This window comes from Limulus polyphemus, unplaced genomic scaffold (assembly GCF_000517525.1).
Source record: "Limulus polyphemus unplaced genomic scaffold, Limulus_polyphemus-2.1.2 Scaffold4296, whole genome shotgun sequence".
NCBI classification, from domain to species: domain Eukaryota; kingdom Metazoa; phylum Arthropoda; class Merostomata; order Xiphosura; family Limulidae; genus Limulus; species Limulus polyphemus.
In genome coordinates, this window is record NW_013669906.1 from 6,486 (window position 1) to 24,012 (window position 17,527).

General features: G+C 32.0%; 1 protein-coding gene across 6 annotated transcripts in view; it reads right to left on the reverse strand.

Moving 5' to 3' along the window:
• Positions 1-166: 166 nt before the first annotated feature.
• The window catches only part of LOC106470922 (CTD small phosphatase-like protein 2-B), a 42,203-nt gene continuing 24,842 nt past the window's right edge, over positions 167-17,527 (reverse strand). For 5 of the 6 annotated variants that reach the window (XM_013931500.2, XM_013931499.2, XM_022399572.1 and 2 more), the window contains 7 exons: positions 16,000-16,162; positions 14,298-14,409; positions 13,598-13,684; positions 12,000-12,142; positions 10,843-10,969; positions 8,655-8,750; positions 167-6,020 (listed from right to left, as the gene is read on the reverse strand). In XM_013931500.2, coding sequence (XP_013786954.1) covers positions 5,955-6,020; positions 8,655-8,750; positions 10,843-10,969; positions 12,000-12,142; positions 13,598-13,684; positions 14,298-14,409; positions 16,000-16,162 — 794 coding nt within the window. In that variant the 3' untranslated portion in view covers positions 167-5,954. The remainder of the gene's footprint in view (positions 6,021-8,654; positions 8,751-10,842; positions 10,970-11,999; positions 12,143-13,597; positions 13,685-14,297; positions 14,410-15,999; positions 16,163-17,527) is intronic. The other variant, XR_002613152.1, reaches the window with a different exon arrangement.

The following is a 17,527-nucleotide window of genomic DNA, read 5'->3' on the forward strand; positions in this document are numbered from 1 at the left end:
ATTAGTGTCAATTTTGAAAGGTTGGTTTATAGTTAGAAACCATTTGGATTAATGGCCACTCACACTGATATATCTTGACCCATTCACACCGCTGGTCAGTTTCCTTAATTTGTGATATTGAGTACATGCAGAGGATTAAACCTTATATGTCAAATTAATCACCCAGTTACAAGTGCCAACAAACATTTATTCCTCTCTAAATATGTTGATTTTTGTGTACACAGATCAGTACAATAAAGTTTACTGTGTAATGACAAAAACAACATACATAAGTAGCCAATGTTCCAAAAATAAACATCTATAATTTTTGTCTTGCCAAATATCATTGGAATATTAAATATGTCATTAATTTACCCCAATCACTCGCTGCAAAAATACTTTGGCCTGAGAAGTATTTGTTGAAAACTTCTAACAAAAGTACAGCTACAAATTCAATACAAGTTCGCTTTATATCAAATTAATTTTTACCTTGTGATTTTTACTTATTCTAAAATACCTATGAAATTGGGGAGAATACAATGTTTTTAACAGTCTTATGATGTAAAACACTTTTTTACGACAAAAAGTAATAAACTGCTGACAAATACACTTTTTTTTTCTTCTATTCATTATCACAGTACCACTTCCTTTGTCAGTTTCAAGAATTGTAATATAAACAAAGTAACAGAACATTTAATAATGGGAGAACCCTGATAAGTAACATGAATGTCAGGGTTACACTATAATAATTTTGGCCATAAAATACACAAGATGGGTAAAGAAAACGGAGAGATCTCTGGACAAACTTTGATCTAGCAAGAATATGTAGTTGATTTTACCGGACAAAGGAACCTGTACAGTGATTACAAATATAATTGTCCATATTCAATATTTCTAACGGGCCAAGCGTGTTAAAATGTAAGAAACTCCAAGTTATCGATAGATGTATGTTCCGGAACTTTAATAATCTCGTAATATAAAACAGTCGGTACAGTTTGAAATCGAATAACATTCTAAAATGTGTAAAATACTAAATCCGTAAACCAACATGCCGTTACCGTTTAAATAACAAATTGAATACATTTCATTTATGCTTCTGCTGTTTACAAAAAAAACATTGCTCTATGCTCTACCTTTCCCATATAACGAGTCTATATTTCTACATAAAAAATAAGAATATATATATATAAGCTTTTCCCACAAAAAGTATCATTAAATTTCCATCAATTGAACACTTCTGTTCCCAAATTGAAGCACGGTGATTTAAAATGGTAACTTGTTCACATACATAAACGTTTGCAAAACTGAATTACATAACAGTACTTCAAATTAATAGCCATAAAGTTTTCAAACTAGCTGAGAAAACTCCATTAAAACTATGTATTAATAATGTATTAACTACTTGAATTATTGGTTTCCTATCAAAAAGACACAGTACTGTGTATTAAGGTGGGCCATAACCGAGTGTTTTAACATATAATATCCACAGTTAAAAACAAACCTTTCAGAACAATATTTTCTTTCATGTCTTAAAAGCCTACATGTATATGTTTATTATAAAATAGCATTAATTATTAAGCTTTAATTAATAAGAGAACTTGTATATATATGTACAGTTCTACTTGTTCATACAAGGTGTTTCAGCATACAGCTTTAACTGACTTTAATATATATACAAATATCAGTTTTATCTGTTAGGTGCTCTTTGATATTTAGAATATGTCACTGCACGATTGCTATTAGTAGAGAGGTTGGAAATTTTACTGACTTGGAACTTTAGTTGTCATTATCTAATGATTATGGTTGAAGCCTAGAGTAACCTGATGTCAACTTTTGTTGGAGCCTAGAGTAACCTGATTCAACTTTTGTTGTCATTATCTAATGATTATGGTTGAAGCCTAGAGTAACCTGATGTCAACTTTTGTTGTCATTATCTAATGATTATGGTTGAAGCCTAGTGTAACCTGAGTAACAAATATTAACAATACATGAGAAAAGATGGCCCTTTATAGATTCCTAGGTATACCACTATAGGTTTATACCACAGTTATAATTAGTAAACTTGACCCACTAAAACCAGTAGTGGTCACACATGACCAGTGGTCAATAAATTTACCTTTGGTACATTATGATACTTATGTTTAAAATTGTAATTAGATGTACCTGCAGATTATTGGATGCTTCTTGACAAAATAAAAACCTCTAAACAATCAATACAAAAACACTAACGGACAAAAAAAAGTACATTAAGGATGTGAAAAAACAAACAAGACAATGCATGTACACAAGTAAGACATTTTGGTATATAACACTGAAATTCTAATCATTTGTTTTATTAAATGGGGCTTCACTCCAGAAATTTTGAGACCAGTGATATTATAGTTTGTGTATGGAAGGCATGACTGCTGTTTTTTGGTACCCTTATCCCAAGTTAGGGTTGACCAGTTTACTCTTGTGGGAGTTAGAAGAAAAAGAGGTAAGAAATAATCATTATTACTGTAACGAGTGGAAAACTTGATAATTTACTAAGATTTCTGTTTCCACTTGTACATTGTCTCACTCGTTTCTTTTCATCTTCGTAGCCTTACTGTACCTTTTGTTCATTATTACTGTAACGAGTGGAGAACTTGATAATTTACTAAGATTTCTGTTTCCACTTGTACATTGTCTCACTCGTTTCTTTTCATCTTCGTAGCCTTACTGTACGTTTTGTTCGTTAGGGTTTTTGTACTGATAATATCAATACATTATTTAATTTTCCACTCCATATAAAGTTTAAAAAAGATAATACATATTTATAATTCAAATACAAAAAGTTTTTCTCTGTTGATAAAATGGAATATTTAAAATCTTAAAAATTTAACTCCCAAATAATCTCTGAAAAAGAAATGACTGCTTTCTGGGATTACTCATTGAGTCCAGTTTTTTGTTTAATGGTTTATCTTTTTCTCAGGCTTTCTGGCATACCTAAAAATTCCAGGATTTTTCCTAACATTTTATTCAAATTTCAAAAATGTCACGAATTATATACCATAAACTTCCAGGACTTTTCACCAGTATTCAGGTTCTGTGACATGATTTTGTTGATACTTTTGTCAAAGACTGGTTTACAGTTATCAGTGATAGTAAACTTAACAAGTACTGCAAATACCTGTATTTATTTTATGTATAATGTCATTCATATCCTGCCACTGTAACTACTTCTTGTAGACATTGTAGTCAATTGTTTGATTGACATGGTCATATTAGTAGAAACGCTGAATGTTTAGAACATGAGATTTAAAGACTGGTTAGTTCCGAGTCTTCATTTTCGTGCGTCTATATTTTGACGTACTGCAGTCCAAGCCAAGTGCATCAATTTGAAGAGGTTAATATAGAAATGCATTTATCAATTCACTGCACCTGTTACAAAGTAATATTGTATTTGAAGACTAAGACATCATTTATTAAGCCAGTAACAGTGGATTACTAAACACTGGTGTATTAAAACCATAATTCTACACGTTGATGAGAAGTGTATTTTGACACTTAGAATATACACTATTGATATATTAGTAATCAATTAGCATAACTAAGGGGGGGGGGCAGATGTGGATTTGTTCTTAATATTGTGTTGCTTATAATTAATTGTAGAATTTTCCTTGCTTCTAGTTCAGAAGTTAGTACGAAAATTACTACAGTATTATGAAAGAATATTTCTAGATGTTACACTCTTCTTCGTGTACCTAAACAGTTTACTATAATATTAATTTCAAAGCCTGCATTGTGGCAGCATGGTATTCCAGGTTGAACAATGATGGTTGCCAAAAAAAAAAAAAAAGTTTTAAATTCTTTTAGGCACCAAATAAACACTGGAATGGGTATCGCGCAGCAGCTTGAACGATCTGACTTGTGAGTAACGTCACGTAACGGTAACAATGCTCATCTATTAGGTATGTTACTTCCATTTGTTTGGAATCACATTAAGTTTGTGTCTCTAGATACTGGTATACGATCCACTTGCAAGAAGTTTTTACACGACGAAGCTAATTATTCCTCAGAGTTTCTGGTACAGCTGCTAGAAAGCCTGATTTGACACGCATGATGTCTTAGTAATACCAATCAAATCCTCTTATCTATTTTACAATGAAGTCAATGATGATGATACCATAGGAATATTATTATAAACAAACCAATTTTCCACATTTTATATATCAATACAACTGATAATAGTGAGATGTCGTGACAAACAAAATGTGGCGAGCATTACTGGATAAGTTGCTAAACATTTATGTATGTTATTTTTTTTTCAAAATAAACTTTTAATAAAATTTCTACATACACAGAAATGTAATATTAACAATAATTTCTTTGGGAAAAAAATAAAACAAAATATTCATGAATAATTTTCACGTATTTAGAAAATGGTTTGCCTTAACTACGTATCAGACCACAAGGTGGAGAATTCAAGAATCTATCACTGCACAATAACAGAATGTGGAAAATAAAGATTAAAATACACATACATATATACACACACACAGTAACACAAGCTGGTAAGAGTCATTACAGCCTGTCTCATAACAATTCAAGAAGCCTTGGTTGGATTGTCAGTTTCAAAAAAGTGTAAAATATATCAAACTATTGAAAAAAAAAGGGGGGGAAAGCAAATGCAATTTACATAGTAAATTAAAAACCTAAAAAATTGCATTATATTACAATTTTGAGTCCTAAATATTTCAGAAGTGGTATACTGAAATGCAACTTAATGTTTTTTACTTAGAGTGTTTATTTGACCAAATGCATGTTAAAACTCGGTTGGAGGAGCACAACTGTGAAATCATTATACATCCTTCTCTTTGTCAAGAGAAGAGCTGGTAAAATCACATTAAAAACAGAAATCTACTTTTAAAATATTATAAAAAGGGTTAAAGTTACAGCTAGCTATAAAAAAATGTTTCACCTGGTAGATGAAGATGACATTTTTTTTTCATTTTCATCTTATTTTAACTGGTTTAGTATATCCTTAAAATGGTGCATCTGAATTAGTTTCAACTTAAAGACACTTCACGTTCCGTCGGTATTTTAAATATCTATATTATAAAACTGATAGTTCTGTGGGAAAAAATAAAGCAGTTATACACTCTCTCTCTCTACTGAAGAATACTTCCCCCAATATTAATTTCTATCTTGAATAAATGGACTTAGTTCTATTTTATGAGTCTATGTTCAAAAACTTAGAGCAGAGACAGTAAGGAGTTAAGACCGAGAACTGTTACAAAAAATGTGTCGTAATATTAATTTACTTAGATGAAAAATGTTTAAAAAGTTATATACATGTTCATTATATTTGTTTGAAGAAATCAAGTAATTTTGTTTTTCAGAAACTAAAGATTCAAGGGTAACAATATGATATTTGGTTTTGTAAAACATGATTTTAACATGGGAATTACACATCTAACAAACAATGTCTTAGGTTAAAACAAATGAGTAAAACCTAAAAAAGCTACCTATATATATATATATATATATATATACAATGTAATTCAAAAGTAACTCTTGCTTCCTCTATATCTTGTATGACGAAAGACTTATCACAAAGATATGGTCCAAGATTGTTACAAAAACGGTTTCATCTTTTTGCTACGGTCAAATGATCGAACATAACTACGCACTTACTAATCAACATTTCTGCTACAAAGTTAAAAATTATATTTAACTAAAATTTTTTTCTTCTTGTATGAAAGAAGATGCAATTGAAACAGTGTCAAATAAACTTAAGGCCATCCTAAATGTATATATATATATATTTAAACATATATAGAAAAAAAAAAAGCTAAGACCTTTAACAGTACCTCGACAGAAAGCAAACTTACACTAAAAATTCTTTTTTTTTGTTTGTTTTTACCTACTAAAATAACAAAACAAAGAAGAGCGATTCCAAAGCAGCGTGATGATGTTCCTCAATGTACGGCAGGATTCCGTTGAAGGATGGGTTAATCGGGTGGAAGAAAACTAGCTAAATGGTACTTGTTGCAGATGTGTGGCCGAACATCTTGATTCTGCAAGTTGTTATACATTAAGGATCAGTAATACTTGATGACAGATTTATCCTTTATTTTACCCACTTATATATACAAGTATTGACAATACTGTTTTCATTCAACCAAATATTTACAATGTATCGTAACAATGAAAAGGATAACTACATAGGCCTCGAAGCTTCTACCATCGACAATATTTTATTTAGTGGCCCTTGTTATAGACTGAAGTCGGTGTTATCCCTCTCCTTTTTTTAAATGCTTTCAAACTAAACATGCACGGATGACAACGTCCAAGAACCCAAAGGTAATGTAACTGGAATGCTTGAGAATTGTAGAGCATGAATTACCATTTGTACTTTCATATTACGAAGGAACTGTTGGGTTGAAATGGACATGTCACTTGATGAAGAAATACCTTATTTACAACTAGTATTTACTAATGTTATAGTGGTGTTAGCTTTCCCCTTAGTATTCTACTTGACGCACCGGATGTTTAACTTACCACTGTAGCTGTAAATCTATAAATAATGGACATGTCACTTGATGAAGAAATACCTTATTTACAACTAGTATTTACTAATGTTATAGTGGTGTTAGCTTTCCCCTTAGTATTCTACTTGACGCACTGGATTGTTAACTTACCACTGTAGCTGTAGCTTGTAAATCTCATTAAGAACCCTTTTCATCATGCCCTGTATCATGTTTTATCTATAATCATCGTGACAATACATTTCTAGTTCTCACCTGTTGGTTTTTTTTTTTTTCATTTGGTTAACAGAAGTTCATAAACGTGAGTTTCTGTATCGCTTACGTAACCCTAAATCTGTGTGAATTATTTTGTTTATATCTCCCACAGAGTATCCTGCATTAGCTGCAATGGATTACTTCCATTGACAACCTGTAGAGCTTTCTTTGGTACCTTAAGTTCGTGACCCATAAACAGGTTTGGAGAAGCTTATTTTTAGGCTTTTTACGAGCGCTCCACAGAAAGGTAGGAATAAAGCGTGGATTTTCAGTCACAAAATATGACAGACGATGAACGGAAAGCACATATATGTATATATATTTTAGCAGGAAGCAAAAGCATAAAATCTTAAGCTGGTTCCATCACGTTTTTTTAGCCTGAAATATATGCATAAAATTTTACAGACACAGAACTAAAAGATAAAAAATGCCTTCATCTCATTATTCTACATACAGAACTTGTTAGATGTTCCATAAACTAACTGTAAATTCAGTGTTGAATCAAAGATTAGCAATTTCTTTATTCAAGGAAATTTAATTTGTTTACCATCAGCTGTATGCTTGCAGTGTTCACTGTTAAATATCAAACAGAGAAATATTGTAACTTTAAAAGTTGATTAGTACTACAGCCAATATACAAAACAAAGTTGTATTGGACATTAATCAAACCACAAGTAGTTTTAAGATTTTAATCCTGATGAGTGAAATACTACATTAACTAAGAGTGGCTACAACTAGCATACTAAGTAAGGAGCCATTGCAAAGAACTCGTAGTAAGACTTTTAAATTGCTCTTATATTTAAATTATTCTTAGCAAGGAATAACAAATTCTAAAATTTCTACCCTTTAATAGCTATTGTTGGTGTTTTCATAGTGCAAAGCTACACAATGGGCTATTTTCACTAACCTGGGGGGAACAAACCCCTAGGTTTTTGTCTGTAAACTCTCCCCTGGTGGATCAGCAGTTTATTTAATCACACAAAGTGATCATCAGTGACTGTATGGTCACAGATTTTAATTACATACAAGAAAACAAGCTATAATCAGTAAAAGCCCATTCGTACAATGTACTGTACACTAGTGAAAGTACCTAGCTTTGCTCAGGTTATTAGGTTGATATATCCTACATGAATATGTCAGTTTGTGTATTCTGAACCTATTTCAACATCCCACAGGTGGACATAGTCTTCAACTCGGAGCTTCTTTTAGTTTATGCAAATGTATTGCAGCCTTTCTGTTTCAATTTTATGACAAATATAAATCACAGACAAACAGATTAACAACTTCTAATGTATAGAAAAGTAAGTGCATTTTAGTAACAATGCGTTCCAACAATGGCTTTTATGTCATGTTGCTTAGCAACAAAAGTATAACCTAACATTGTTGATAGTCCATGTCTGTCTGTCTGTGATTTATATTTATAATACAAGGAACCACTTCTTTTCTATGTGTTTTTTTGCTAACTTTCCTCATTAAAAAAGATGTGCATGTGTGGATAAGATAAATAATAATACCCAGGTGCACACCCTCAAGGTCCACTCAGTATGTGTGTAAAATTTCAGGTTTCTAGGTGCTTTCCTTTTGAAGTTATGGTGGTCACAGACATGCCCTTTCATTATTATAGACAAATGGAATTGTCATAGCCCAGGGAAAAAAGTAACTGGCTAAATAACTTGTTACCACAAATTGTGAACAAATCTCTATACCTACTACATTTTTTTCTTTAAAATATTCTTTCCATAGAATTAACAATGGACATGAACTGCATAAGTAATTAACACATTTTTACCCTGCATGAGCTTATAATGTTAGCAGTATCTACATTTTTCAAGTGAAAACCCCAGAAATCAATGTAGCTTTAAAACAAATTACAGTAATACAATTGAGGCTTAAAACCTATTTACTAACCATAGCAACAAGGCTTTCAAGAAAGGGTATCAACTTCAACAACTCTTTGTCATTTCTGTCAACAAACCAACTTTCAATGGGGATTCCATTTTCAAGCTAGAAGGAAGAGGATGCAAGTGTTATTCAAGCAAAGAAAAATTAAACTGATAAATATTAAATTTTTAGAATGTTCCTAAAAGTACTTTTTTTTTGTTAATTAGCAGTTATATATCAAATGGTGTTTATACGAATCAACACACTGTCAGGCTGATAAATTAAAGATTATTATGAACTGGTTTTATAAATAATGACTACATCTCTTTGACTTATGAACATGTTATTAGGAAAACAAAACCACAGGTAACAACAAAAGAGATGTGCACAAAACACACCCAAACTCTGATTGATAAATATTAATACCTTTCAACAGATATCTTTGTTGATCATTAGGGCTGTCATGTGACAGTAAAACTTATTCGTCAGCTGTTTTCTTTGCTAGTAGGATGAAGAATACTTACTCTCTTCATTAGTCTTTTTAGGATATCCAGAATCGGTGTTACAATACCGAATACATACTGCTTAACTAATGCAGTTTAAAGTTAATATGTTACATTAAAAATGTCCCGATTACAATGTCTGACCTTGCTACACATGAAAGTTCTCCTCATTTGATGCTTAATTATAATAACTCTGATTGTACAAATTGCTGTCAACCATTTTAAACCTTTCCACATGGGTCAAAGGCCATGTCATTGCATTTGTTGACTCGCATTTAAAATTTTATTGAACTACTGTTTTATGAATTTATGTCATTAAGTTTGGTATCAAACTGTAGATTATAATTCAAATATTAATGTGAGGCATTATTTAAAAGTAAATATTAAAAAAACAACACCTAAACATCGATTTTTGTGTGTCACATGGTATGTTGAATGCAGCACTGGTTCAAATTAGATGTTTGTGAAGTCAAAATACTAAGTCTATAGTTTCATACGAATTAGGAACTCAAATTACCGATATTGAAAACTAGAATATAAAATAAGAGCCTCCTATCTATTCTATTTGTTGAGATATCTCTCATGTACTCAATCAAATGCAGTGGCCCCACTCACCTCTTTCCATTTTTGAAAATGGTCCCTTATATATACATACTTCTGTATATGACATGTGAATAACCAATTGAAAGCTCAGAATGCCCCCTAGTGGCTTTCTCAGCCATTCTGAAATATAACAGCACTATCTTATTCTTTTTCGATACAAGATGGCATAGAGGTAAGTCAAGTCTTTAGTCTGCTCGAAATTTCATATTCTTTTAAGTCCAAATACAGCTTAATTACTAAAATTCATAAATTATAATTGAGTACTATGGTATTGATATAGTAATTTATGATTTTTTGGTTATTCAAATGTATAAATAAAACCAAAAACAAAATTCCTTTCATGCGAAATTTCTTAAGGATTAGCAAGCTACGACAAGCAGCAACCGAGTACAAAGGTCAGAACTAGCAGTGATAATTGTTAAGATAAAAATTTCGCATGTGAATTTTGAAAATTTTCTGACGCATAAAAGTATCTTAATCTTAAAATGAAAATTACTTTGCATGTTGGATAGGCAACATGTGAAAAGAAAAAAAAAGGCATGAGAAAAGCATTGCTTTAGAAAAAATCAAAACTAAATATCTTATTTTTCAAAAACTACATACCTATAGGACCTTTCATCTTAAATTTAAAAGAATTTCATCTACTAGTTTCATTTTTATAAAGAACTATTACGAGAGTGAGTTACATATCTACTTACAGTGTTAATAGGTCATAGTTGAAGGGTTATGGCTGAGAGGTAAACTACTGGCAGGGCTTATAAATTTCTTTGTGCAGTCACGGATAGCTATAAGTGATGTCGGATCGCACTTGCCAAGACAAGAGAAAAAAATTACAGACTCTATTCAACTGTTTGTTTTGTAACTCATTAAACATTCCTGGTCATAATGCTCATACTGCTACAGCTTTTATGAAACATCAAGGTCACCACACTGGAGCATAGCAATTAAGTTGTCCTTTCTAATGAAGCCACATCAAAGGTCGTACTGGGATCTTTGATATTAATGGTCTTCCCTTACAGATTGTAATATATTAAAGTTAACTTAAAAACTATAAACTAATGAAACATTTCTTTTGTTTAATTGCACTATCTGTTTTTTTTTATTCATACCTGATAACCAAAAGCTTGTGGTGAGTTATCCACAATAACAGTTTTAGAGAGATCACGCCCCAGAATGCTCAGATCTTTGATGTAGTTTCCACTGATACAGACGCAATGCTCCCTGAAGAGTCTAAACCTGTAATTGTTCATACAATAAATTAAAAATAACGGATTTTAGAAGTTGAGTAAAGAATAAAACAAACATTTTTGTAACTGAATATGTGTTTACACTGGATACAAAGTTGAAGACACTTAATATAAAAAAGAAAGTGTAGTTAGTCTTTGAAACATGCTACTTCTACTTTATTTTCTAACAACACAAAAATCAATGCTCACTTTGCTTTTTTTATGATTTTCATATTTGAATTTTAGTTTTTATTGGGGTCAGTCCAATAGCCCACAAAAGACTTAGTTATTGATCATAAATTCATAATGATTGGAAGGTTACAAAAACCAGATAAATCACGATCAGAAAAATGCAATAACCAGAGTGACTTCATTGGAATTATCGGTCTTTAACTTTATTTAAAAAAAAAAAGTTCTTCAAAACTACAACATAGAAAACAATCAGCAGTCAACAAACATTATGAACAATACCAGTCATCATAAGATATAAAATTCATTTATAGCCTAAAACATGCCAGTACCATCCAATTCTTCGTCATATTGCTAATTTAAAAACTATTATACATGGAACATCTGTATATCGTTGCCTATAATGTGTAATTGAGTAGGTACATTACAAAAGGAATAAATGCTTATTATTCTTTTAAAAGATTTAGATGAATCATGATTCTACAAAACAAACACACTCTTAAAACCATCTTTTCACAAGATCCCGTTTACTTCAAATATATTATCAGCTAGCTGAACAAAAACATCAATCCACTAGGGGTTACTTGGTGTGTGTGTGAACCTACTTAATGTTGCTGTTACACATTTTAGGACCCACTGTTGTTAGGTTTACACTTAATTTCTACAGGGATACATTAAATTTGTGAATAATTGTTAATCTTGTGTTATGTTCCCTTCACATCCCGAGTAATAGTGATGTAAGAATACCAGATTATAGTAGCACTTACTAAAAAAAAACTATAATGTTTATACTCTAGTTTTATATAACATTGAAAATCCTAAAAAAATAAAAACTAGAAAGGTTATCTTACTTTATTAATTTTCTGCCAGGGTCTAGCAAATTTAACAATTTATCGGCATACACTTTTTTAGATGCTGTGAAGAGGATAACCTCAAAAATCTTGGAAACACGCTCTAAAAACTCTCTAAAAAATGGTCTGGTGCGAACGTAAACCTGAAAAAGAACGAATGTGATACTTTATTACAATTTTAACTTCAGATCAAAATTTTCAATAAGTTTGAGCTGAAATGGAGTAAATTAAAATGTTTTAAAAGCAATAATTACATAAGTAAAGTGAATTAAAAAGGTTTTGTGCGTACCCTTTGCAGAATAACCTGGTAACATAATCTCAGTTACACAATCAGATAAAACTTCAGTCAGTCTACAAGTAGTGATTATAATAACACGCCTTTACTCAGATCATCAAATCAACATGTTGTTACTCTCTCGTGTCTGTCTTTTTTCCCCTCTCTTTACAATTTCTAAAACCCGGCATGGCCAGGTGGTTAGGGCACTCGACTCGCAATCTGCGGGTTCGATTCCCTGTCACACCAAACATGATCGCCCTTTCAGCCGTGGGGGCGTTATAATGTGACGGTCAATCCCACTGTTCTTTGGTAAAAGAGTAGCCCAAGAGTTGGCATTGGGTGGTGATGACTAGCTGCTTTCCCTCTAGTCTTACACTGCTAAATTAGGGACAGCTAGTGCAGATAGCCCTTGTGTAGCTTTGCGCGAAATTCATAACAAACAAACAAACAAAACAAATTGCTTTGAAATTCTCAACACATAGGAGTGATGAAAGACCTTTATGACAAATACAGAGAAAGCAGAAAGACAAGTAGTGTTAGTGGTGAAAGTAAGCTGGTCCCGGTACAGTGTACCAGCAAACCAGTTTGTCAGTCATTGGATGTTTTGCCGAATAATAACTGGTTTTACAAATATTGCTTGGTTTCGTGATACATTATTGTAAAAAAATATACTGCACTTTAGGCCTCACTTCCAAGCAGGTGGGGAGCATGCACACAATTTAGGTATTATTATCCAATTCCATTCCCAATTAAAAAATATTTCCAGATAAAGCTTAAATGGATTGTTTTCTGTTAAATGTACTACCTGTTAGTATTGAAGTTTTATGAAGTGTGTGTGTATTGGGGGGGGGATAAGAAATTAAACTTACTTTTACCACTGAGTAAGCAGACAAGAGCACGTTAAAACTAGACTTGGCAATGCAAACAAGAAAATGTTTGTTTCTGACGATATGCACCACAATAAAAACTTTACCATTTTCAATTAACACATAGTCACCCAGTATCCTACCTGGAAACATAACCTAAAAAAGGTGGTCAACTGCAGCTTGAATTAAAGTTTATTTTATCATTTTTAATTAACACATAGTCACCAAGTATCCTACCTGGAACATAACCTAAAAAAGGTGGTCAACTGCAGCTTGAATTAAAGTTTATTTTATCATTTTTAATTAACACATAGTCACCAAGTATCCTACCTGGAAACATAACGTAAAAAAGGTGGTCAACTGCAGCTTGAATTAAAGTTTATTTTATCAGTAGCTTCTTAGGTATCTTTTTAAGAAATAACATGCGTGAAAAGAGAGAGAGAGAAACAACTGACCTTATACTCCACCTCCTGAAACGTGACAGGAAAGGTGAAAGTGGCATCTTCAAGTTCTGTCAGACTACAGTGGACCAAAGTTTCATCCTGAAATAAGTAACTCTAAACTTTTAATGATATATACAGCAATAAAACAACTATTACTATTAAACATATTTATTAATATACTGCTGTATGTTACAGGCCAAAAGTTCAAGCCAATAACTGATTTAATAATGATCCATTATGCCATACCATGGGACACTGTTATACACTGAAGTATCCTGTAAACTCCATTACAGTATGCCTCGAGACAGATCATAGTTTTTCTGGGGCACTTGAGAAACAATAATTGCTAGATCTGGGAAACCCAGAAGAAAATTCTCAGTAATCAGAAATAAAATAATTAATAAAAATATACAGAAAACTCTTGATGCCTCTGGGCATGATGTAAAAAAACATTTTATTTGTTTAAATCAGGACTAATGAGATCGAATAACATCAAAAGAAATCCAACACCGTGGCAATGTTACCACAGTGTTTAAACACAATTAAAAACCAGCAAAATAACTTTCATTAAATTAAGGAAGCCCTACTGAATATTTACCCTAACAAAGCTATATATTTTATTAAACTTTCTCTCATCACCGACTACGAGAGTCACAAAAAATTCAATATATATATATTAAAAAACAACAAATAAGGTAAACTACACACTTACCAAGTCTAACACTAGGGAAAATTCGGGGCTACTTCTAGTTTTCAGTGGAAGGGCTGGGCATCGGGCAAGCATTTCTGGAGTAAGTGGGGGCAGATGTTTGATAAAGTAATATCTGGAGAATTTGAGACAAGCAAGAATATGGCTAAGAAATAACAAAGCACAATGTATAAATGATACAAAATTTGTTTCAACAATTGTTAGTTTTGCTATTCTCTACATACCTCTATGACTTCAGTCTTTTCAAATCAAACAACTATCAAACTTTAAGACATTGTTCAAAAAAATCACACACACACAGAGTAAAAAGCTCCAAAGCAGAAAATAATGATGTGTTACCGTGAAAGTATGATCAGTCTAAATTGGAAAATGTTCTTTGCTTACAGATAAAGAAAATTAATGATTAAGTATTACTATATAAAATTAATCACCACAACAGTAGTCTTCATGAGAAATAAACAGACTCAAATTCTGTATATTCTACATAGAGAAAACTGTTTTAAGGGATTTTTGGAGCTGCACAAACCATAGGTTAAAATGGAGAGCTCCGAGAATTATTTAACATTTTTATTTTTTATTTATTTGATTTTAGGATGGCAAAGTTGATCTTTGTGCATGTCGAAAATGTTAGTAAGATCATACATAACCTGTTATATTAGGTGTTCATGAAACCTTTATTAAAATTGTATCTAATGATACTAAAATCTACATCATATTGTAACATCCACATCCATCATTATACATAAAATGTGACGTATATTTTTAGAGAAATGTTTGTGGTTCTATAGCTGTCCAGTATTTAAAAACAACTGCACAAAATACAATTTCCAAACGCACATTGAACTTTTAGAATTGCCTGAGCTGCACGTTAAAACAGATTCTGTAATTAACATCAAATCGAGATATGAGAATATCATTGGACGTGCAATAAATGACAGGAAAATGCATGTATTACTTAGTAATAACTCTTTTTAGTTATATATAAGTTTACTTCTAAAACGTACTTATCTATATATATATATATATTAATATTTTTATTTTATGGTTCTTTTTTCATAATTCCCATCTCACACTATTTTTGTTCTAAATAAAAACATAGATCAATTAATTTAACTGATGGTGGAATAAGTCTAAGTAAAAACCAATTTACCTTACCTAGAATCTGTTCTACGTCCAATCGAGCTCTATTCGATTTATTCTTTAATTTCTTTTGTGAACAAGTTTTGTATGAAACGTCAAAATTAGTTTGTTTTTTACACCAGACAAATAATTAATACAACTTTACTGTTTTTTAAAAAGTATTTTAATACTTCTACCACATGTTTAGTTCTATAATGCACATTTTTACTTATAATTAATTTTACAGTTGAATGTAGTACTTAGGTCTTCTGTTTGTTTTTACATTTTTACTTTAATTACATTCCAACTATGATACATCTGAATGAATCTACGTTTCAAATGGACAGCAAGTGCCTCTTGTAGAAACCTACAAATGTAGAGGACGACGTTTCGAAAGTCTTCCGCTACATTTGTAGGTTTCTACAAAAGGCAGTTGCTGTCCATTTGAAACTTAGATTCATTATGAATACTCTGCCTAAACAACCTATCAAAGATTATAATACATCTGACCTTAACAGTTCTAAGATCTGACAACCTTACACTAAAAACGTACATATTTCTTTCAATAGATTTATAATGAGCTTACGGATTAAAAGTCTCCCATTCTTCGGCTACTTCAGCTTCTTGAGGTGAGGGGTAACTAGCATTATACACTGACACCTGAATATCGTACTGTGTCGTTTCAGAATGACAAGCCCTGGCTGAAAATACCCCTTGAGTTCCAGGTATTTCACAAGGCATTTCCAGTACTACGGGTAAAAAGAACTAACACATTATCCAGGTATTTCACAAGGCATTTCCTAACTACGAGTAAAAGAACTAACACATTATCCAGGTATTTCACAAGGCATTTCCTACTACGAGTAAAAGAACTAACACATTATCCAGGTATTTCACAAGGCATTTCCTAACTACGAGTAAAAGAACTAATACATTATCCAGGTATTTCACAAGGCATTTCCAGTACTACGAGTAAAAGAACTAACACATTATCCAGGTATTTCACAAGGCATTTCCAGTACTACGAGTAAAAGAACTAACACATTATCCAGGTATTTCACAAGGCATTTCCAGTACTACGAGTAAAAGAACTAACACATTATCCAGGTATTTCACAAGGCATTTCCAGTACTACGAGTAAAAGAATTAACACATTAAAAACTTTTATGTGTTTTTGTTTTCTTCTTTTTCATAAAATGGCTCTTAATCACTTTCATTTGACAATATTAGACTTACAAATCCTAAGACTTATTGACCCAGACAACTTCTTAAGTACTGATCTCCACAACATTATACTTATTGATCCCAATAACATAGGACTTATTAATCCAGACAAGATTATTGATTCTGATAACTTCATACTTGGAACTTACACTTGAAAGAACAGAACTACAAACGACAGACTCCACTTATAGTACGTAAATTGTTGGAAATAATCACAGAAACAATGAGAACAAAGAATATAAATCCCAAATACTCCATGTTGATAGTTTACTTTCTTATTGCCCAGTAGTAGTAGGGTCATGGCTCCCAGGACTGAAATATCACATAGAAATCAATGTTTTGGTTGGTCAAGGATACTGGAAACAACAAACTACAGCAAGACTCCATGTTACAGTTAGGGCTGTACGTACAACTCTGAAAGGGGTATGTGAAACTTGCACTGTCGCCATTCTTAAAGCTGTACGAGCAAACACACGTAAAACTTTAAAAATGCTACCAAACAACTTGGTTAAATTGTGGGAGGTATACAAGATGTTCAAAATTGTACATTAATAAACTGCATGGCACCATGAAAACAAGGTGTACAACAAGTGGTTAACACAGAAACCATGAAAACAACAAGTGGTTAACACAGAACTATGAAAACAAGGTGCACAACAAGTGGTTAACACAGAACCATGAAAACAAGGTGTACAACAAGTGGTTAACACAGAAACCATGAAAACAACAAGTGGTTAACACAGAACCATGAAATCAAGGTGCACAACAAGTGGTTAACACAGAACCATGAAAACAACAAGTGGTTAACACAGAACTATGAAAACAACAAGTGGTTAACACAGAACCATGAAAACAACAAGTGGCTAACACAGAACCATGAAAACAAGGTG